At 40.0% G+C, this 24,740-nt stretch overlaps 1 protein-coding gene across 1 annotated transcript; it reads left to right on the top strand.

The window, feature by feature from the left end:
* The first annotated feature begins 398 nt into the window (after window positions 1-398).
* On the top strand, window positions 399-24,248 carry lats1 (large tumor suppressor kinase 1). Its single transcript, XM_061987197.2, has 8 exons — window positions 399-604; window positions 2,664-3,122; window positions 7,835-7,949; window positions 12,644-14,049; window positions 16,040-16,622; window positions 16,783-16,965; window positions 22,956-23,062; window positions 23,132-24,248. The coding sequence occupies exons 2-8, from the start codon at window positions 2,784-2,786 to the stop codon at window positions 23,642-23,644; spliced, it is 3,246 nt and encodes a 1,081-aa protein (XP_061843181.1). The 5' UTR covers window positions 399-604; window positions 2,664-2,783; the 3' UTR covers window positions 23,645-24,248.
* The last annotated feature ends 492 nt before the right edge of the window (window positions 24,249-24,740 follow it).

The raw sequence follows: 24,740 nt of genomic DNA, 5'->3' as shown, positions 1-24,740 counted from the left end.
GGAGGCCTCAAGGTTGGCAAGTATGGGGGTGGGGGGGTTAGGTTTGGTTGATATCAACAAAGGCATTCATAACGTAAAATACTATCCAAAAACTGTAGCTCTAAAAAGTAGCCCCCAGTTATATTGTGAATGGTGAAGTCTTGGTCGTGTAGCTTTAACAAAATAATCGAAAACAACCTGCATCCGGGTATTTTATGGCAAGTTGTTGTGGCGTCAATGCGACTTTCTACTTCCGTGATGTCTTCAACATAAATACTTGAAAGAAAATATATTTGCGATGTATGTGGAAATATACAAACCATCTGTTCTCAGAGATGATAAAAGGTAATTTGATAATAGATACGCGTTTAAGGACACTCGATATGTGACTTTATCAAATGAACACTTATAAAATAACCGGAAGTGTGCCTGGATCACGCTATCTCCCTTGTTTGTTGTACTTGTCACTCAACTATCCCAGGAATTCAACACGACATGGTATCAGCGAGTTCGCCGCAATAAGGACGTTTTTGTTTAAACAGCGTCTTTTCCCCGCCAGAAAGATCAATACATTATCGTCAGCTATCAAGAGTGGAAAAGGTCTTCAGAAAACGTGCAACTGCTGGTGAGTCGTCAAACTGGGCTGACCAAGCTAACCGTTGCCATTGGTTCTTTACCGAGCTAACATGCTAAGCTAACTAACTCCGCCGTTGTCGAGCAACAAATGGGCGCCTTAAACATGAAGGCCCCGGCGTTCCCAGCACCGTTTCCCCCCGTTTGAATACACACAATTATTATGTCCTAGTCGGCCTATACGACAACACAAAGGAGCTTTATTGTGTTTAACTTTACAAAGGTAAACACTGGTTGAATACGGGCTCACGCGTTTAGCGGCACTTAGCATGTAATGCTAACGACGCTGAAACGGGGTCGCACTTTCGTGTGTTTTTGTACTATAATGTTCATTATCGTGAAATTGCCATTAATTAACGTCAAAAAGTTTGGACACAACTGGCCTAAATGTATCAATAAAAAGTTAGTGTCTACGTTCAAACAGTAAGCATCAGGGATTTAACAATATGAACATTTCACGGTACGATATTGTCACGATATTAAAGACCACGGTACGATATTATTGTGGTATTGTCAAAAAATGCCATAGTGTTTTTAATTAAGTGGCAGCATTGTTTTGGATAACCACTTAGTTTAACTGAACACAAACATAATTCTCAAATGTTATAATTTGTGTTTTTTTTACTACATATATGTATTTTTAAGTGCAAATAATTGTGCGGGAACGTCGTCTGTTTCAAGTAAATATTAAAAAAAAAAGCTTACAGTTGAGATTGAAGTGAATTATATTTATATAGCTTTGCCATGTGAACAACAAACTTATGCGCAACATTTGTTCCTCTCTCCATGTATTTATTAATTACATATTCATCAACGTAGAGCAACAATGTAAATATGTCGGAGTTAGCACAATAGCTCATTTTCATCTGTTCTCCTAAGGCAGGTTAATACAGTAAACATTCAACAGGTCATGATACAAAAGAATACATAAATCACAAGACATTTCACAGAGTTCCGGCCGAGTCATACCAAAGACTGTAAAAATGGGACCCATTGCCTCCCTGCTTGGCACGCAGCATCACAGGTTGGAATTGGGGGTTAAATCACCAAAATGATTCCCGAGCGTGGCCACCACTGCTGCTCACTGCTCCTCTCGCCTCCCAGGGGGTGAACAAGGGGATGGGTCAAATGCAGAGGTTAATTTCACCACACCTAGTGTGTGTGTGACTATCATTGGCACTTTAAGTTTTTTTAATATGAAAATTTCACGATACGATATTATTGTGGTATCGTCAAAAAATGCTTGGTAAAAATGCCATAGTGTGCAGAATTAAGTGGCAGTAATGTTTCGGATAAATACTTTTAGTTTGAACACAAACATAACTCTCAAATGATGTAATTTGTGTTTATTTTACTACATATATGTATTTTTAAGTGCAAATAATTGTGCGGGAACGTCTGCTGTTTCAAGCAAATATTTTTTAAAAAGCTTACTGTTGAGGTTGAAGTGAATTATATTTATATAGCTTTGTCATGTGAACAACACGCTTATGCTCAACATGTATTCCTCTCCATGTATTTATTTATTTATATGAATTAGGACAATGCATATTTATCAACATAGAGCAACAATGTAAATATGCCGAAGTTAGCACAATAGCTAATTTTCATTCGTTGTCCTAAGGCAGGTTAATACAGTAAACATTCAACATGTCATGATACAAAGTAATACATAAATTACAAGAAATTACACATTCCAAGCATACCATAAGCACAGACAATGGCCAAAAAAAACCAAGTGAATAATGTAATTGTGCGTGCATGTCTGATTAGTTTTCAACCACTGTTTCAGTGCAGTTTTGAATGTTAAATGGGTGTCAGTTTCTGACATGGGCTGGCAGCCTGTTCCATGACTGGATGCCTCTGATAGACCCCACCATTTGGCCAAATCTAGTCCATGAACGCATCCGTACACAGTTACACTCCGAGTAAGCATCGATTTTACAGAATTGGATTTTAAAATAATGGTGAATATACATTTCTAATAGTGTTGTTAATTCTAATAATAATAATAAGTGTTGTCCTCTGCATCCCCTTGGACCACTTGACAGATGCTGACGATGCACTAATGTCCCCCAAATGTGAGATGAGTCTTTAAAAATACCCCGTCCTTCCTCGATCTGTGTGACATCCTCTTCATCTCCCTCCATCGTCATCGTACATGCTCTTACATGAAGAGAGGAGAGAAACCAGAGGGATACAGGCAGATGAGACCCAAGACGTTTCCGGCCAGCAACTACAGCGGCAACAGCCAACAGATGCTGCAGGAAATCCGGAACAGCTTGCGGAACTTGTCCAAGCCCTCTGACCCACCTAAAGGTGACATTGCTGGGAAAATGCTCCCGGAGGACATCATGAGGCAACAGGGACGCTGCTTTAACCCCAAGAACCCTCACCATAAGGCCTTACAGGAGATCCGGGAGTCCCTGATGCCGTTTGCCAATGAGGCCAGCACTTCAGCTGAACTCAAACACATGCCAATGGAGCCTCCATTTTCTGGGTTTGAGGAGGTAAGAGCACAGGTTATGGATCTTTTAAAAGGGAGCTGCACTTTTTTTTTCATAATTTTGCCTATCATTCACAATCCTTGTGTGAGAAGAGGAACACACATTTTTCTTTTTTTATGCGTTCTAACTTGAAAGTAAACACTAGCCAACAATTGGAGTCGCTCTATTCCCCCTATAAAGGTCTTAAAAAAGCATTGAAAAACCTCCCAACGTTTTATATACATACTGCAAGAATATATGTAATGTAGTAACAGGCACATTCATAATAACATGTATCATTTACGTATTTTGGTCCTTTAAAGCATACGGCGGCGTATTAATTTCACGCTCGCTTTACTCTTCAACAACACTACTAATCGATTATGCAGAGTTTATAAGAGCCAACAACGATTACTTTGGGACAAATGATGATCCAGAACATTTTATTTTTAAGCATGAATAAATGGAGTATGAGCTCAGGGCTACGCGATTATATGATCATGATCGTTGATGGCGATTAATTTGAGTTCGATCACGGTGATCAGTTGTTAGCATATTTCCTCGATCAAACATGGCAAAATAAGTTTTTAGAAGTTACTGCAATAGGAAAGCAACGATGTTTGTTATAATCCTGCAAGGAACAATCCGTCTTTATTGACCGTGATCCTGTGTGTGTCTGTGAATGTTTGTGTATTAGTGTACGTGTTTGTGTACGTTTGTGTGAAAGTGTGTCCGTGTGTGCGCGCAACCTCCCGTTACACTGTTAAAAAAGTCAGGCTCGCCACAACGTAATTAATGCTCAAACATGTTGTTTCTTCACCCTTACACGGCTGGAAGTGCAGCCCAGAAGAAGAAAATAAAGAAATATGACAAAACATTTAAAAGGAGCAGCGACTTTAGTTTAACTATCTGCTGCAACTCACCAGTAATCCTTACCCAAATGCGGACTTGCAGGCACTCAGAAGTTGTCTGTATTGGTACCGGCTGGGAGAATCAACACAACCATTGATTTAATCAGAAAAGGCATTTTTATATCTAAATATTTTTTAATCAAACTTTCTATTTGTCTGCAAAGATTCCACTCCTGATATAACATGTACTAAAACAACTCTGCAGACCCTTTGTGTTCTTTTTGTTTGTGAATTTAAAAAAAATGTTCCTAACTTAATCATTAAACTTAAAATTTTACAGTTCCTCAAATACAAACTGCACTTTAATGTATTTTTATTAATTATAAGATACAGAATTTGAGTTTTAAAAACTTCACTATCTGGGTCACCGCTTGTTGTTTGCCGAAGCACTGGTGAGAGGCACTGATGTATACAAGTAATTTAAGTGTACAAATAATAATTTACCATTTGAAAGTGTTGTTTAGTAAATGTTAACTTGAAATAAAAGTCTTACGGTATTCACGACACCAATTATACTTTGTTTACTGCAGAATGTTTGTGATGACAAGCAAAAAACAAAATAACTTTGAGAGGGAAAAAAGTTGTTCTCTTAAAACCCCACAAAACATACCAAAGCAGAAGTAAAATCGTGGCTCTAAAACCAGGTACGAACTGTAGCATGAGTTACCTGTACTGTTGCAACTCTAGTATACACAATTATAGATATGAACAAAATGACAGTTGTTAGCATATATTACCTCAATCAAACATGGCGGAAATGCCAGTTACAAGATACTGCAGTAGTAAACAGTAGGGATGCGGTACTCGGTATAATCCTACACGAGACAATCTGCTATAATAATACATTTGAAAAATTGTTATATAAATCGAGATCTGATGATATTAAAAAAATAATCCTGATAATGTTTTTGCCATATTGCCCAGGCCTAAAAGTATAAACATTTTAGATGTGTGATTAACAGATTCAGCTTTAGTGATACACCATATAGTAAGGCTGGACGGTTATGGCAAAAAATAATAATCACGATTATTGTTGATTCATATTGTAATCATGATTATTTACACATATTTTAATTAATTTGAAAACATGAGTATTTATTGTACCACCAAAACTCAATTTTATATAAAGTTTAAAAAGACTGATATAAATTAATAACAAATAAACCACCAGTAAAATAATAGTAATAACAAAGGCAATTTAAAAATACAATTCTGTTTTTACGTTGTAATTATTTTGAGTTTTATTTATTACCTTTTACATTTATTTTACCACCATAGACTGTGCTTTTTGTGTCAAATAACATTATATAAAATGTTTGTTAAATAAATGCAACATCTCTCGCATTTATTGGTGCAATACATCTTTGAACAATTTTGACCAGTATTTTAGGTCATCCATCCATCCATCCATTTACTACCCTTTTGGGGTCGCGGGGGGTGCTGGAGCCTATCTCGGCTGCATTCGGGCAGAAGGCACGGTACACCCTGGACAAGTCGCCACCTCATCACAGTGCCAACACAGATAGACAGACAACATTCACACTCACATTCACACACTAGGGCCAATTTAGTGTTGCCAATCAACCTATCAATGCATAATAATTGTGTAAATGTATCAATAATTGCTTCAAGTTCATTATGCTTCTGTAAGGTTGTTTTTTGAAACCTTTGTGGCACACAGCGCTATTATTGTGAAGGGGGGCGAGGGATGCTGCTGTTCTCAGTTTCACATTTGGAGGCAAATTGAGGCTGTTGAAAAAAAGAGACAGCGCCTCTCAAGAATCAACTGCTGTCGTGTTTGTAATTTAATCTTACATTGATGATGTCGTTCACAACAACACAAGCAGATAAGCTGTGTTGTAGGTATATGGGTTGTTCTTGCTAGTTTTGGCTTCGTAGTTCAGTCGCTGTTCCAAGTGAACCCCTCAACATTGTTAAGGACAGGGCGGTTGGGATGAGTGGGGGGTCCCTAACATTATTTTTCCAAACAAATATTCCTTCTCCTCACAATGACAGCATTTCACTCAGATGTATGTCAATTACCGTGATGTTCTGCGTTAAAAACGGATTTTGTTATATTGGCAACTCTGTGACTCCGTCTGCTGTTACGTCAACACGGAAATCATATGGCCTTACTTTTTTGTTGAGTTTAGTGATTATTGACAAGGCATACTAGCAATGTCTCAATAAGTACCAACCATGGTCAGATTCCAAACTTCGAGGAGACATGCTTTATTTTCACTCTTTCACACCATATGCAGTCCATTGTTACAGGCTCTGGAATTTGAATGCACGTTGCGCGGCCCATTAATGTTTTTTTGGATAATTATATTTTGACCATCGTTAGAAGCCATAATCGAAATCAAAATTTGATGAATTGTCCATCCCTACCATATAGCATCATGTAGCAGTATTGCTAAGTGCTCAAGAAGATAAACGAACTACAAACTATAATTAAACAGTCAAGTTCAATTGAAGTTAACCACTTCTCCGTTTATGGCTACAACCTTTTACCATTCAAGTGAGAGGCATGATTTTTAATCTAGAACTTACTTTCACCAGCTCACAGGTAATGCAACTATGTCAATGTAGCAGCGTAAGCTAGTTAGTTCTCTGTGATCAGGACGCGGTTTAAAGTAGTTTGTCTACTCGTGATAACACTATTTCAAATACATGATTATTATTCACGTCATGACATGTAAATGGAGTATTGTCGGCTTTTGGATTTTCAGAGGGCTTTATGGGTGCAATGGAGTATTCCCATTTGCTGCATTGATAGCCACCTCATACTTGCTGTATTTTACAAATTAGAATGCATGAAAAAAGAAAAACATAAGTGTTCTTGTCTTAAATAGTGATTGTGAATGATAGGCAAAAATTTAAAAAAAAAGTGCAGCTCCCCTCTAATGCTATCACTGCCAGGCATTTTTAGTTGTCTTTGTGCATTTAAGTGCAATTCATCATCACGAGTTGTACCTTGCTTATGAAATTGATATTTGAAAAATGTCGAGTATGCAAAGTGGAATGACGAGTATGAAGAAGACATGGGGTATTTTTTCTGTTGTGTGTTCTTTCGAGGAAGTGCTCAAATGAAGCATTCAAAAGTAGCTGATAGCATAACAACATTCTGTACATTGCTCCAACCCACTTGCCTTGTTCAATTTTTTCTATAAATTCAGCAGGTATGTGGCTAAAATGGCCATTTTATTTTAGGTTTGTTACTTTTACTGCATATGGTGTTGACTAATATCAGTTTTTCCACAGAATGATTATTTATATTTTTTAACCCTAAATGCCACTGTATTGCAGTACGCTTATTGGACTATTTTTTATTGCCTTCTATTCTATTACAAGGGGTAGGAGCAATCGCATAACCGTCTTCTGTGACTAAAACTGTACACCGAGGGAATATATAACTGTAAATAACAAGGAATACAAATATTTTAGTTTTTATTGGTTTCAATTGGCCAAAAATGGCCATGATAGTCAAGTATTAGTATATATTTAGTATGTTTCAAGGGACCTTTTGAAAACTAAGAGGTCGCCAGACCATTGGGAAAGTTTCTTCTGAATGCAATAACACAGCTAAAATGGTCCCAATAAAGAAAGTTAGGTGGACACAAAATGTCTGCGTACAAGTCGGAAGGTTTGAAATATGTAGTTATTCATGCACTTTCCGCAGCATTAGCACAAGATAATGAGATTAAATGCCATTCAATTATCTTAAAATATCTCTAACGCCTCTGTCTATGTCCACCCCACTGCAAACTACAACCATTATTATCATTGTTAATGCCAAAGTTATATTTACATGTGTTTGAGCAGACTTCTAGTCGCAGTTCGGCAACATCTGTTGACTACATGACTAAGATGACATACCAGGACTCCATCAGGGAACAGATGGTTGCCAACTCGAACTCTACGGGCCTCAAAGTCTCAGGTAGGTTTGTTTTTAATCAAGACATTTATTTTTAATTCAGATAATCAGGTACTGCAGGGGGTTGTGAAACTTTAAGTCGATTAGACTTAAAAAAAATGTTTTTATATATTCCCCAATTACATTTTCCCCAATTTAAATGTCTTTAAATACACATTAACGTTGATCCAACACACTGAATTGTAAATTAAAGATAGCAGTGACATGGCCACCCTACTCCCTGTACCTTGCTCAAAATAAAATCATAATTATATCATAATCATGTTAAGGACAAGCGGTAGAAAATGGATGGATGGATGTTAGCATTTAAAATAGTAGCAATTGGTGCTCTAGCTGCCTGTTAGCAATTAGCACAACAGTTGACAGCTAGCAATTAGTGCAACATGTGTCAGCTGGTGACTAGCGCAACAGTTGTCAGCCAGCTTTTAGAGTAGCAATTTGAGCACCAGTTTTCAGATAGCAATTAGTGCTCCTGTTTTCAGACAGCGATTCACGCTCAAGTTGTCTGAGAGCAATCGGTGCTCCACTTGCGAGCCAGCCATTATTTCACCAGTTGTCAGCTATCAATTAGAGCCCCAGTTGTCAGATAACAAGTAGTGCGCCAGATGTCCGCTTGCGATTAGCGCACCCGTAGTAAACTAGCGATTGGCATGCTTGTTGTCAACTAGCGATTGGCGCACCTGTTGCAAACTACAAACCCCGTTTCCATATGAGTTGGGAAATTGTATTAGATGTAAATATAAACGGAATACAATGATTTGCAAATCATTTTCAACCCATATTCAATTGAATGCACTACAAAGATAAGATATTTGATGTTCAAACTCATAAACTTAATTTTTTTTTGCAAATAATAATTAACTTAGAATTTCATGGCTGCAACACGTGCCAAAGTAGTTGGGAAAGGGCATGTTCACCACTGTGTTACATGGCCTTTCCTTTTAACAACACTCACTAAACGTTTGGGAACTGAGGAGACACATTTTTTAAGCTTCTCAGGTGGAATTCTTTCCCATTCTTGCTTGATGTACAGCTTAAGTTGTTCAACAGTCCGGGGGTCTCCGTTGTGGTATTTTAGGCTTCATAATGCGCCACACATTTTCAATGGGAGACAGGTCTAGACTACAGGCAGGCCAGTCTAGTACCCGCACTCTTTTACTATGAAGCCACGTTGATGTAACACGTAGCTTAGCATTGTCTTGCTGAAATAAGCAGGGGCGTCCATGGTAACATTGCTTGGATGGCAACATATGTTGCTCCAAAACCTGTATGTACCTTTCAGCATTAATGGCGCCTTCACAGATGTGTAAGTTACCCATGTCTTGGGCACTAATACACCCCCATACCATCACAGATGCTGGCTTTTCAACTTTGCGCCTATAACAATCCGGATGGTTCTTTTCCTCTTTGGTCCGGAGGACACGACGTCCACAGTTTCCAAAAACAATTTGAAATGTGGACTCGTCAGACCACAGAACACTTTTCCACTTTGTATCAGTCCATCTTAGATGAGCTCAGGCCCAGCGAAGCCGACGGCGTTTCTGGATGTTATTGATAAACGGTTTTCGCCTTGCATAGGAGAGTTTCAACTTGCACTTACAGATGTAGCGACCAACTGTAGTTACTGACAGTGGGTTTCTGAAGTGTTCCTGAGCCCATGTGGTTATATCCTTTACATACTGATGTCGCTTGTTGATGCAGTACAGCCTGAGGAATCAAAGGTCACGGGCTTAGCTGCTTACGTGCAGTGATTTCTCCAGATTCTCTGAACCCTTTGATGATATTACGGACCGTAGATGGTGAATTCACTAAATTCCTTGCAATGGCTGGTTGAGAAAGGTTTTTCTTAAACTGTTCAACAATTTGCTCACGCATGTGTTGACAAAGTGGTGACCCTCGCCCCATCCTTGTTTGTGAATGACTGAGCATTTCATGGAATCTACTTTTATACCCAATCATGGCACCCACCTGTTCCCAATTTGCCTGTTCACCTGTGGGATGTTCCAAATAAGTGTTTGATGAGCATTCCTAAACTTTATCAGTATTTAATGCCACCTTTCCCAACGTCTTTGTCACGTGTTGCTGGCATCAAATTCTAAAGTTAATGATTATTTGGCAAAAAAAAAATGTTTATCAGTTTGAACATCAAATATGTTGTCTTTGTAGCATATTCAACTGAATATGGGTTGAAAATGATTTGCAAATCATTGTATTCCGTTTATATTTACATCTAACACAATTTCCCAACTCATATGGAAACGGGGTTTGTAGTGATTACCGTGCTTGTTGTCAACTAGTGATTAGCACACCAGTTGTCAGCTAGCAATTAGCGCGTTCGTTGCCATGTAGCTATTAGCAGCGCTATACTGTATTATTTTATTATCTTAGTATTGCACAATAACAAGGTACTTTTAACTGAGTGTATACAGGATATATAAGTAGTGGGTCTCCGCTCCCTCTCTTCATCAGTTAGGGGGTCCTTGGCCTGGAAAACATAAAAAAACCCTGGTCTCGAAAGTAAAAAAAACAAATGAGGCTTGTAATGCATTACATAATTTGACAGTGATTTTTATATACTCTCCAGTGTTTTCCCCAGAAAATTTGTCAGGTAAGGTGGTGTTTCTCCGGCGGACAGACCGGGGAAGGGGGTGGGTGAGTGTAAGGATCGGTTTAACTCGGCCTGTTGCCATCACGTCTACACCTTGTCGTTGCCACCACAGCCTTGGGGGCAATAGACTACAGACTGTGGTGAAGTAGGCCGGCTTCGTCGCCTGAAGAAGCCTACAATTTTTGGTTGTGTTTTTCGCTCCATTTGCTAAATGGCGATATACGATATATATCTCGATATTTTTTCCGTAAAGTTAAAACAAAACAGTCCTAGTTACCTGAGATACTAAGTATGTCATTATTATGACTTAGTAATTTAAAATAATGACTTACTAAGTCAAATCAATGACTTACTGTAAGTAAGCGTTTGCAATAAGTGTTTGAAAAAAAGAGTTAAAACGTGGGGCCACATGCTGACATATGTTCAACTCATCATGCTTAATTTACAGCATTTGCGAAGCCTGTAGTTGATTTTTATTATGTAAATGTTATAATTTTATCAACATGTGATAGCAGGGACCCTGCTATTCAAAACTAGGCTGCTACATTACTGATGATTAATGTAATTAACGTATTTTTCGGAGTATAAGTCGCTCCGGAGTATAAGTCGCACCGGCCGAAAATGCACAATAAAGAAGAAAAAAACATATATAAGACGCACTGGAGTATAAGTCGCATTTTTGGGGGAAATTTATTTGATAAAACCCAAAACCAATAATAGACATTTGAAAGGCAATTTAAAATAAATAAAGAATAGTGAACAACAGGCTGAATAATTGTACGTTATATGACGCATAAATAACCAACTGAGAACGTGCCTGGTATGTTAACGTAACATATTATGTTAAGAGTCATTCAAATAACTATGACATATAGAACATGCTGTACGTTTACCAAACAATCTGTCACTCCTAATCGCTAAATCCGATGAAATCTTATACGTCTAGTCTCTTACGTGAATGAGCTAAATAATATTATTTAATTTCACACGTAAGTCGCACCACCGGCCAAACTATGAAAAAAACTGCGACTTATAGTCCGAAAAATACGGTATAGCTGAAAAAATAGTACAATAGCAATAGGAGAGACTATTCATCCCTGAACACCATAGAGTTCATGTAGGCTTTATGATGCAGTTACATTATTATATCAACTATCAGAGACAGCTTCAGGAAACTCTTCTTTTAACATAATGTCCTTTTTTGCTGCTTCAACACAGCTCAATCAACACTGAAAAAGGTAAAGTGAAATAACTTAGTTGTTAACTGTAGCTGTAGGTCAATAATGCTTGTCTTTCTCTCAGACAGACAGGGCTTTGCTGTTCGTAACACACACGCACCGCACAGTGAGCTAACGTTACGCTAAAAGCTAATTAACCTTCACCTCAAGGACTGCGAGCGAGCAGAGCTGCCGCGTATGTTTCTAGTACGTCAACGGGCTCATAGCGATGTTACAAGTAGTTGACTGGGAGGTGTTTATTATAATTTGGGGAGAGTCTGCTGCCTTACCTGCTAAACACCTATCTGCTCACTCCACCGAAGGAGCACTGACTACATGCGCTCTGAATACGCACTGCTGATTGGCTGTTACATGCGCTCGGAATACTCACTGCTGATTGGCTGTTCTGTTACATGCGCTCTGAATACTCACTGCTGATTGGCTGTTACATGCGCTCTGAATACGCACTGCTGATTGGCTGTTACCGCTCTGCGTGTAACCAATCAGATGGTTATGTGGGTGGGACAATGCTGGGTGCTGCAGAGATGTACTGATAGAGACAGAGGCAGAACTCAGCGGAGCAGCTTGTTAAGACTTTAGTTTAGGCGGTGGCTCTTTGTTGTTAGGCGGCCGCCTTAACAATAAAGCGCTGCGAAAAACCCCGCTGTCCTAGACTGCTTCACTGTGTACTAGTACTGCGTAGTGTGTGACAGGAAGAAAAGCTCTGACTCACTTGGTGCACCGGCTTCTGCCTTACATGATTTTTAGACCCCAAAGATATAACGACCCATTGTCTTCTAGGAGGAAAAATACCATCTTGTATTTAGGTCAATATGGGATACTCAGTCTTTCAACTCATGTCCTGTCTGCAGGTGGTCCTCACATGCAGCAGCCTCTACTGAGGAGGCCCAGCTGGAAGGGCTCTAAAGAGTCCCTGGCTCCTCGCCATGCGATGATGTACCGCTCAGACAGTCCCGGGCCCCCCCCTGCCTTCCCCCAGGGTCACATCACCAACTGCCAGAGAGTCAACGCTCCCCTGCCTCCTCAGGTGCGCAGCGTCACACCTCCCCCATGGGACAACAACCCGTCCACCAAGCGCTACTCCGGCAACATGGATTATCTTGTGCCCCGCATCTCCCCAGTACCTCCGGGCGCCTGGGCCGATAGCTACCAAGCTGCCCCGCCTCAAAATCCGCGCGGGATCAGTCCGGTGCCTATGAGCCACCAGCCCATCATCATGCAGAGCTCGGGGGGAAATAAGTTCACCTTCCCGCCTAGCTGGTCTCAGAATGGCTCGTCTCAGGCAGATTACATGGCAGGAGGCAGCAGGCAGCCTCCTCCCCCTTACCCTGTCACCCAAATCAGCCGGCACAGTCCCACCGACCAGCAGATGCAGGCAGGAGGACCCGCGTCCTCTCCGTCATACGTGAATGGTGGCAACATTCCTCAGTCCATGTTGGTCTCCAACCGAAACAGTCTCAACCTCGATATGTACAACTTGGGTCCTACCCATTCCTGGTCCCAAGCCCCACTTATCCCCAACCAGCCACAGTCCTCGTCAGGCAGCAACAGCAACCAGGACCTGTCCCCGTCGTGGCAAAGCAACATGCTGGTTCGTTCTAATTCCTTCAACAACCACCAGCTTAACAGCAGAACGGCTCACCCAGCCAGCTCCCAACCGTCGGCCACCACCGTCACTGCCATCACGCAGGCTCCCATCCTGCAGCCCGTTAAAAGCATGCGTGTCCAGAAACCCGAGCTGCACACTGCGGTCGCTCCCACACATCCGCCGTGGATGCAGCAAGCCGCGCCGCCTCCCGCTGCCCCCGCCTATACAGAGCCCTCAGCACCTCTTCCTCAGATCCCCATCGTGGCGGAGGTACCCAGCTACCAGGGCCCCCCGCCGCCCTACCCCAAGCACCTCCTCCAGCAGCAAGCCGCCCCTTCACCCCCCGCATACGACCAAGGCGCCGGCAGGCACGGCACCGGCAGGGAAGAACCCCCTGAAGACGAGGGCGGCCTGGGAGACAACGCACGAGAGAATGCGGCGGACGGCCCGGAGAGCAACGCGGAGAAGGAGAAGAAGCAGATCACAACGTCGCCTGTCCCCGTGCGCCGCAGCAAGAAGGACGAGGAGCGCAGGGGCGAGTCGGGCCGAGTGGCTTTGTACTCGCCGCAGGCCTTCAAGTTCTTCATGGAGCAACACGTGGAGAACATCCTGAAGAACCATCAGCAGCGCATCCGCAGGAGGAAACAGCTGGAGTGTGAGATGCAGAGGGTAAGAAATAACCAATTAGTTCACTTCTCTTTTTCACCAACTCTTCTTTTGTTTCATGATCTTCTTTTTTTCTTGGCCCTATTTCCTCTTCCTTTCTCTCCTCGCTGTCACTATCAGCTGATGTGAAAGGTAAAAGTATGTGATGGTGACGCGTGCGCGCACACACACACACACACACACACACACACACACACACACACACTGCATTGGCTGTCATTGCATGTCCATCTTGGTCTTCCTCAGCATGAAACAACACACATTGTCCCCTCTCACATCTTGATGTAGATGTCTAACCAGGACGGTGTGTGTGTTTAACATGTCGTAGGGCTGGACAATTAATCAAATTTTAATCACGATTTCGATTTTGGCTTCCCGATCATAACAATATTATAATCAAAAATAAAAGATTAATGGGTCGCACAATGTGCATGCATATTCCTGAGTTTGTGACGGTGAAACAGATGAGTGGATAAAAGACAACATCTACTAGAAGTTTGGGATCTCATCATGATTGCTATTTTTTATTTGACACAGCACGAGTATGCTTAATATTAAGGTTAATTTGTGTCTTTATTACAATAGCCTTTTTGAACACTGAATGTATGAAACTGATTTTTTTGCATTTGAATTTTGTAAACTGAATTTTGTTTTGCAACAAATTATGCTGACAATTTCAGTGAATTGTGGGCAAAATGTGTTGTTTGTTCAAATTCAATGTTTTAAAATTCATTGTGTAAAAATTCATTGCTTCAAAACTCACTACTATGGAGGTTAATTTGTGTCTTTATTACTTTTTTTGACACCAAATGTATTTAATGACAATTTCATTAAATAACGATTTACGAGCAAAATGTATCTGTTTAGAAATTCAGTTTGTCAAAATACACTGTATTAAAATTTAGTATATAAAAATTCAGTGCAGAAATATTCATTGATTTCAAAACTGAAGACCCACTTCCCGTAAATCAAACAAAATCATGAAGTTAAAGGAAATAAGAATGTAAAAAAAATTCAGTTACATAAATTTAGTTAAAAAAAAGTTTTTTTAAAGACACAAGTTAACCTCTGTAGCCTGATCAATAATTACTTAACTCTACAAAAAAAGTAAGGCATATGATTTCCGCCTTCACCTAACCGTGGACGGAATCACAGAGTTGGCAAATAAAACGGAATGTGCTGTTAAACGCAGAATTTCACGGAAATTGACATAACTGTAACTGAAATGCTGACATATTGAGGAGAAAAAACATAATGTGTCCGCCGGGATTGCTCATTCATCGCCAATCGCGTCCTAACCTAAACAATGCTGAGACAACCACTTGAAACAGCAACTAAACTACAAAGCTAAATCTTGCAAGAACAATCCATACACCCACAACACATCTCATCTGCTTGTGTTGTTGTGAACGACATCATTGATGTGAGATCAATAGTGCTCTATTTTTCTTACAGCCTTAAGTTGTCAAGCTCAGAAAACAATTCATCCCAGCATAATGTACTTCAAGCCCTTATTGATACAAAATTATTATGCTTTAACTTAAAATATTGGTCAAAGTTGTCCAAAGATGTAGTGCACTAATAAATGTGATTAATTAACAAACATGTTATTACATCGTATGTATGACACAAAAAGCACACACTCTATGGTGGTAAAATAAGTGTAAAAAGTAAAATAAAAATAAAACGGATTCAAAAACTTAAAACGAAAAAACTGAATAGTATTTTTTCATGTTGCTATTTAAATGTATTATTATTTTGTTACTTGTTTATTTGTACTAATTTATATTCTGTTGGTTTCTTTTTTTAATATATTTGAAATAAAGTTTTGGTGGTACAGTAAATACTCACGTCATCAAATAATGAATAATCGTGGTGTTATTTGTGATTTCAATATCAATCCAACAAATCATGATTATTATTTTTGCCATAATGGTCCAGCCCCGAGCGTGTCGCTTCTTGCCGTGTCCTCACCGTGCTCTGTGCCGCTCAGGTGGGCCTGTCGTCAGAAGCGCAGGAGCAGATGCGCATGATGCTGTGCCAGAAAGAGTCCAACTACATCCGACTGAAGCGGGCCAAGATGGACAAATGCATGTTCAAACGCATCAAGACGCTCGGCATCGGGGCCTTCGGCGAGGTGTGCCTGGCCCGAAAAGAGGACACGGGGGCGCTGTACGCCATGAAGACCCTCCGTAAGAAGGATGTGCTGCTCAGGAACCAAGTGGCCCACGTCAAGGCCGAGCGGGACATCCTGGCCGAGGCGGACAACGAGTGGGTGGTGCGTCTCTACTATTCCTTCCAAGACCGGGACAACCTGTACTTCGTCATGGAGTACATTCCCGGCGGGGACATGATGAGTCTTCTCATCCGACTGGGCATCTTCAAGGAAGAGCTGGCTCAGTTCTACATCGCCGAGCTCACCTGCGCCGTGGAAAGCGTACACAAGATGGGCTTCATCCACCGCGATATCAAGCCCGACAACATCCTCATCGACAGGGACGGACACATCAAGCTCACCGACTTTGGCCTTTGCACCGGATTCCGCTGGACTCACGACTCTAAGTACTACCAGAGTGGTGAGTTTCGCTTTCTGTCAATCTACAACATCTGTTAGCTGCCGCGCTGTCCATGATTGGACGTTTTTTTCCTGGCTCTTCATCATCGTCCTATCGCACTCACTGCTCTCTTTTGACACTTCATACCCCTGATTGTGTTTGTGTGTGCCGGGGCCTGCAGGGGACCACGTGAGGCAGGACAGCATGGACTTCAGCAAGGAGTGGGAAGATCCCACCAACTGCCGCTGCACCGACCGCCTGAAGCCTCTGGAGAGGAGAAAGGCCAGACAACATCAGCGCTGTTTGGCACACTCGCTGGTGGGGACGCCTAACTACATCGCACCTGAAGTGCTGCTCAGGACAGGTACACTTCTACACTGCGGCTGGAAGGCCACAAAAACTATTGTCAATAATGGACAATAGTGTCAACTTCATTACTTCTTCTAAACATCTTAGAAACAACTATACTAGTTAGAATGTCTACTACTACTACTTGATTTGTAATAGCAATTAAATAAAAGTTTAAAATGTGACAAGTTGTTGTAAAATAATAGAGTCCCAGTGAATTTACTTTAAGTCAGTTTTAGCTAGGGATGTCCCGATCCGATATTTGGATCCGATCAGCCGCCGATATTTGCCAAAATATGCGTATCGGCAAGGCATGGGAAAATGCCAATCCAGATCCAGTTTGAAAAAAAACTCCGGTCTGTGTTTTCCAACGCACCGATTTAAATAATACATTCCACTTTTCTGCTGCTCCCTAATTTCCGTTCCGCATTTTCCAGCACACCTTCAACACATCCACAGGTCTGTGGATTCTCACGCAGTTGCTTTTAGCTGCTGGCATTACACGACAGGCTCTTCTCACTCTTTCCTGTGTCTCCCTCTCACAGACAGCAAGCGCAGCTTCTACACACGTCACATACTGTCACGTCACACGTCACATACGTATACGCCCTCCCCGAGCAGAGAGGTAGCAGCATGGCTAACGTTAGCTGTGATGCTAGCGCAGCCGTGCGAGCAACGTTCCCTCTAAAGTGCGCGCCTGTTCAATTGCGCACAGGCACACTTGGGGCGGCATAGCTCGGTTGGTAGGGCGGCCGTGCCAGCAACTTGAGGGTTGGAGGTTCGATTCCCGCTTCCGCCATCCTAGTCACTGCCGTTGTGTCCTTGGGCAAGACACTTTACCCACCTGCTCCCAGTGACACCCACACTGGTTTAAATGTAACTTAGATATTGGGTTTCACTATGTAAAGCGCTTTGAGTCACTAGAGAAAAGCGCTACATAAATATAATTCACTTCACTTCACTGCTCAAGCGTCCTCTGCGCACGGCAAATCTATGCCACGCACAAAATCAAAAAAAAAAATAAGCGCATAACAATTTTCGACACACGGACACGACAGAGAAAACAGTTTTCGTCATCATTGTTCAAATATTGTAACGTCTGTCGAGACGCTTATCTCCATTCGGTGCCACACGTCCACACCATCAAAATGCCGAGGAAAACATTTCCAGATCAACACCGTATAGTGATTTTTTTAGTTGTGATTTCCTTCTCTGCATGAAAGTTTAAAAGTAGCATATATTAATGCAGTATGAAGAAGAATGTTTTAATGTAGACACATAGAATCATCATACTGCTGTGATTATATGCATCAAGTGTTCATTCAAGGCTAAGGCAAAATATCGAGATATATATCGTGTATCGCGATATGGCCTTAAAATATTGCAATATTAAAAAAAGGCCATATCGCCCAGCCCTAGTTCAATGATGCCATTTCTGTTTGTCATGTATAATTTTGTCTATTTTGTGTTTATCCTTGAATAAACAGGTCAGTTTCTTGTTACCAACCATTGTGTATTATTCAAACTCCCCCAATTTAGCTGGCTAGTTGTTATCAAGAGTATTAAAACCCTTTTCAACATGATTCTGACAACTAAGTAGGCTAAATAACTTTAAACTTTTAATACATGCTCGGATAGGCCAGTATCGGTATCGGATCGGAAGTGCAAAAACAATATCGGTATCGGATCGGAAGTGCAAAAACCTGGATCGGGACATTCCTAGTTTTAGCTTAGTATAATTTTCAATAAAGTGACAATACCAAAATTCACTGAAATTACAAGGAAAACATAATACTTTAATTAGAAGGAAGACAGAGTAATTGAATTAGAATAATGTCAGAATCTGATGAAAATAAAGTAAAATATTGTTTGTGATATATCACAATATTTCTAGAAAAAATTTTATGAAAAAGTACATGTTTAACATTTTCAAAAAAGTATTATTTTGCTGAAATTAAAGTGGTGATATTGTTAGGAATAAGTCACAATAGTTTTAGAATTTTAATCATTTGTATTACAGTAAAACTACATATTTAGAGAAAAAAAGTTGTAATTAGATTTATAAAATCCCTTTGACGTGAATAATGTCAGAATTTTTTGGAAATAAAGTGGTAATGTTGGTAAAAATAAGTCGCAATATTCCTACAAAAAAAAGGGGCAGCACGGTGGAAGAGGGGTTAGTGCGTCTGCCTCACAATACGAAGTTGCTGAGTAGTCTGGGGTTCAATCCCAGGCTCCGGATCTTTCTGTGTGGAGTTTGCATGTTCTCCCCGTGACTGCGTGGGTTCCCTGCGGGTACCCGGCTTCCTCCCACCTCCAAAGACATGCACCTGGGGATAGGTTGATTGGCAACACTAAATTGGCCCTAGTGTGTGAATGTGAGCGTGAATGTTGTCTGTCTATCAGTGTTGGCCCTGCGATGAGGTGGCGACTTGTCCAGGGTGTACCCCGCCTTCCGTCCGATTGTAGCTGAGATAGGCTCCAGCGCCCCCCGCGACCCCAAAAGGGAATAAGCGGTAGAAAATGGATGGATGGATGGATTCCTACAAAAATGTTACAGTAAAAAAGTCAAGATTTTTAGAAAAAAGTATAGTTTTTTTACAATGAAAAACATCCTGATTTTAAAGATAATGTCAGACTTTGAATACAAAGTAATATATATATATATACTGTATATTGATAAGAATAAGTCACAATATTTCTAGGAAATATTAGAACAAAATGGTATAGAAAGTATTATTTTTAGGAGAAAAAAAGTCTTGTTTTTTAAAGGAATAATATAAAATGTTGTTGAAAAAACATTGTTAGGAATGAGTCGCAGTATTTGTAGAAACAATTTTGAAATATGTTTTTGAAGAAATTGTTTTTACGAGAAAAAAAAGTTGTGATATTAAAAAGATATTGTCAGATTTAGCTGAAAACAAAGTGGTAATTTGTTAGGAATAAGTCGCAATGTTTCAATAAAAATGTTAGAATGAAAAAAAAGTTGTATTTTAAAAACATATAAACTTCTAATTTTAAAAAGGAAATGTTATAATTTACTGAAATAAAGGGGTAATATTGTTAGGAATAAGTCACAATAATTCTACAAAAATATTATAATAAATGGGAAATATTTTTGAGGGAAAAATATTTTTGCAAAAGAAAATGTCTTGATTTTCAAAGGATAATTTTAGATTTTGCAAAAAAAAACAAGATGATACTATTGTTAGGAGTAACTCCTAATATTTGTAAAAAAAATAAATAAATATTAAAACAAAATTTAAAAATATTTTTTTGAAAAAAGTATTATTTTTAGAAGATAAACCTCTTGATTTAAAAACAAAAAACAAATTTTGCTGAAAATAAATCGGGAAGATTATAAGAAGTAAGTCTATATTTCTACAACAATGCTGGAATAAAAACTTTTTTTTAATTGTTCTTACGAGTGAAAAAAGTCCTGATTTTGAAAAGATAAGAGTGGTTTTATACTACAAAATGTTAGAGTAAAACAGTAAATATTTTTAGAGAAAAAAAGTAGTATCTTTACGTGAGAGAAAAAAGTATTTTAAACAATGATGTCAGAATTTTTCTGACACGAAGTGATAATATTGTTCAAAATAAGTCAGAATATCCATCCATTTTCTACCGCTTGTCCCGTCGGTAATTCCGGAAAAATATAATAAAATAGGAAGTAATCTTTAGGGAAAAAAAGTTGTATGTTTATGAGGAAAAAGTCCTGCTTTTAAAAGGACAATGTCAGATTTTGCTGAAAATAACAATATTGTTATTGTTAGGTATAAGTCACAATATTTCTAGAAAAAGATTACAACAAAATAGTAAGTATTTCTCGAGCAATATTAGACTAAAATAAGAAATGTTCTTTAGAAAATAGTAGGATTTTAACGCAAAGAAAAGTCCTGATTTTTAAAGGGTAATATCAGATTTAGCTGAAAATATGTAAATTGTTCATTTTATTAGGAATAAGTCACAATATTTCTAGAAAATTAATAGAATAAAATGGTAAAAATGTCCTGCTCTTACAAGGATAATGTCCGATTTTGCTGAAAATAAAGTGGTAATATTGTAAAGATTAAGTCACAATATTTCTGGAAAAATGTTGAACTTTTTTTTAGATAAACAAAAGTTCAGATTTTACAATAAAAATGTCAGGAATAGCTGAAAATAGTTGGTAGTATTGTTTGGAAGTTTAAATATGTAATTTTTAGAGCTGTCCGATAATATCGGACTGCCGATATTATCGGCTGATAAATGCTTTAAAATGTAATATCGGAAATTATCGGTATCGGTTTCAAAAAGTAAAATTTATGACATTTTAAAACGTCGCTGTACGGAGTGGTACACGGACGTAGGGAGAAGTACAGAGCAGTTGCATCTCCCAGTCATACTTGCCAACCCTACCGATTTTCCCGGGAGACTCCCGAATTTCAGTGCCCCTCCCGAAAATCTCCCGGGGCAACCATTCTCCCGAATTTCTCCCGATTTCCACTCAGACAACAATATTGGGGGTGTGCCTTAAAGGCACTGCTATTGCGTGCCGGCCCAATCACATAATCTCTACGGCTTTTCACACACACAAGTGAATGCAAGGCATACTTGGTTAACAGCCATGCAGGTCACACTGAGGGTGGCCGTATAAACAACTTTAACACTGTTACAAATATGCGCCACACTCAACCCACACCAAACAAGAATGACAAACACATTTCGGGAGAATATCCGCACCGTAACACAACAGAACAAATACCTAGAACCCCTTGCAGCACTAACTCTTCCGGGACGCTACAATATACACCCCCCGCTACCCCCTACAACAACCCTGCCCACCTCAACATCCTCATGCTCTCTCAGGGAGAGCATGTCCCAAATTCCAAGCTGCTGTTTTGAGGCATGTTAAAAAAAATAATGCACTTTGTGACTTCAATAATAAATATGGCAGTGCCATGTTGGCATTTTTTTCCATAACTTGAGTTGATTTATTTTGGAAAACCTTGTTACATTGTTTAATGCATCCAGCGGGGCATCACAACACAATTAGGCATAATAATGTGTTAATTCCACGACTGTATATATCGGTATCGGTTGATATCGGAATCGGTAATTAAGAGTTGGACAATATCGGATATCGCTATAAAAAAGCCATTATCAGACATCTCTAGTCATTTTAATTTTACAAGAATAAAGTAGCAATTTTACAAGATGGGTTGTAATTAGGGATGTCCGATAATGGCTTTTTGCCGATATTCCGATATTGTCCAACTTTTTGATTACCGATACCGATATCAACCGATACTGATATATACAGTCGTGGAATTAACACATTATTATGCCTAATTTGGACAACCAGGTATGGTGAAGATAAGTTCTTTTTTTTTTTAATTAATAAAATAAAATAAGATAAATAAATTAAAAACATTTTCTTGAATAAAAAAGAAAGTAATACAATATAAAAACAGTTACATAGAAACTAGTAATTAATGAAAATGAGTAAAATGAACTGTTAAAGGTTAGTACTATAAGTGGACCAGCAACACGCACAATCATGTGTGCTTACGGACTGTATCCCTTGCAGACTGTATTGATATATATTGATATATAATGTAGGAACCAGAATATTAATAGCAGAAAGAAACAACCCTTTTGTGTGAATGAGTGTAAATAAGGGAGGGAGATTTTTTGGGTTGGTGTACTAATTGTAAGTGTATCTTGTGTTTTTATGTTGATTTAATAAATAAAAAAAACGATACCGATAAAAAAAAAACGACACCGATAATTTCCGATATTACATTTTAAAGCATTTATCGGCCGATAATATCGGCCTGCCATCTGGACATCTCTAGTTGTAATATAATTTAGAATAGATGTAGACAGGTAATCATTTTATGACGACCCTGTGATATTAATGTACACAACATGAACAAGTGCAAGAAAGAAGTTGTTGTATTATGATGATAATTGTTCACGTTGTGTTGTTCCAACCAATGAGAAGGTTTGTTTGTTGTGTAGGTTACACACAGTTGTGTGACTGGTGGAGCGTGGGTGTCATTTTGTACGAGATGGTGGTAGGACAGCCTCCCTTCCTCGCGACGACGCCCTTGGAGACGCAGCTGAAGGTAAGCTGACCCACCTGTGCTGCCCTCCAGTTCGTCATGTGACCTGCCGGCTCTCTCTGCCGCCACCAGGTGATCAACTGGTCGAGCACGCTGCACATCCCCCCTCCCGCCAAACTCAGCCCGGAGGCGTCCGACCTCGTCGTCCAATTGTGCCGCGGCCCCGAAGACCGCCTGGGCAGGAACGGCGCGGACGAGATCAAAGCGCACCCTTTCTTCAGGGCCATCGACTTCTCCAGCGACTTGCGGCAGCAGGCGGCGCCGTACATCCCCACCATCGCCCACTCCACCGACACCTCCAACTTCGACCCCGTGGACCCCGACAAGCTGTGGAGCAGCGACAGCGACGGCGAGAACGACCTGGGCGACATGGGCCGCTGGTTCCGCAACGGCAAGCACCCCGAGCACGCCTTCTACGAGTTCACCTTCCGCCGCTTCTTCGACGACAACGGCCATCCGTACAGCTGCCCCAAACCCATCGAGTACGACGGCCTCAACGAGGACGAGGCGGACTCTGAGGACACCGAGCAGGACGACGCCGGCAGCGGCCAGGTGGCGCAGGCCCGAGACCTGGTCTACGTGTAATAGAACCATTTTAAAAGGTACTTACGTAGCGAATCAACCTGCTGCCATTTCTTCTTCTTCCCATTGGCTCCCAAAAAGCTTAATTTATTGAGGATAGTGTGGGTACTTTTAATTTATATTCTCTACTTAGCCACATAGATTTAAATTTCATTGCTCCAATTTCACCAAATATAAAGAGGGTTGATTATTATCAGATTGTGTGTAGAAGTAGCTGCTTGATTGAGTTATTGAACTACAAGTCGCTCTTGTTTAATTTATACTCCTATTTATAAATGAACTTGTACACAGTTGATGTAAATATGCCACTTCTCTCCCTAAGGGCAGGCCCTCTTCAGTGTCCACTGCTGCCGCCGCCTTCTTGTTACACTTTAATTTGTGCTAGTCACCTCTCAACCAAAGCACTAACTAGGCGGGCTCGTCATCTTCTCACTCCTCTTACCTTCACTCTTTGTATCTGACACTTCATTGGCTGCTTTTGTGTGGACTGTGTTGCTCCGAAAGGTTGCGTACAAACGGGTGGAAGAGGGGATGAATGGAGAATGGAAAGACACGAATGAACCATGTATTGTGAGTAGTGTATCATAAAAACTGACTGAGAGCAAAACTCTGCTTTTGTCCTCACTCTGTCCAGATACACACACTTTTCACCTAAGGTACACATTATTCACATCCTTTTACTCATCTGTCTTTGTATTAATGTCAACGAAAGGTTCTGCAATACTTTAACTTTTGTATTTCACCAAATACTGTTTATTCAAGCAAGCATTGTTTATGCTAGTCAAAGATTGTGCAAACCCCGTTTCCATATGAGTTGGGAAATTGTGTTAGATTTAAATATAAACGGAATACAATGATTTTGAAATCTTTTTCAACCCATATTCAATTGAATGTACTACAAAGACAAGATATTTGATGTTCAAACTCATAAACTTTATTTTTTTTTGCAATTAATAATTAACTTAGAATTTCATGGCTGCAACACGTGCCAAAGTAGTTGGGAAAGGGCATGTTCACCACTGTGTTACATGGCCTTTCCTTTTAACAAGACTCGGTAAATGTTTGGGAACTGAGGAGACACATTTTTTAAGCTTCTCAG

Source organism: Nerophis lumbriciformis, linkage group LG26 (genome assembly GCF_033978685.3).
Source record: "Nerophis lumbriciformis linkage group LG26, RoL_Nlum_v2.1, whole genome shotgun sequence".
NCBI classification, from domain to species: Eukaryota; Metazoa; Chordata; class Actinopteri; order Syngnathiformes; family Syngnathidae; genus Nerophis; species Nerophis lumbriciformis.
The sequence above is the reverse complement of the archived record's forward strand: the minus strand, read 5'-3'. Positions and strand labels throughout refer to the sequence as shown.

What these genes read in the sequence shown, in the direction of transcription:
- lats1 (XM_061987197.2), top strand. Translation starts at nt 2,784, where the DNA reads ATGAAGAGAGGAGAGAAACCAGAGGGATACAGGCAGATGAGACCCAAG. An exon ending in TACGGGCCTCAAAGTCTCAG is followed by an intron (nt 7,950 to 12,643) that starts GTAGGTTTGTTT and finishes TCCTGTCTGCAG; the next exon opens with GTGGTCCTCACATGCAGCAG. An exon ending in TGGAGTGTGAGATGCAGAGG is followed by an intron (nt 14,050 to 16,039) that starts GTAAGAAATAAC and finishes TGTGCCGCTCAG; the next exon opens with GTGGGCCTGTCGTCAGAAGC.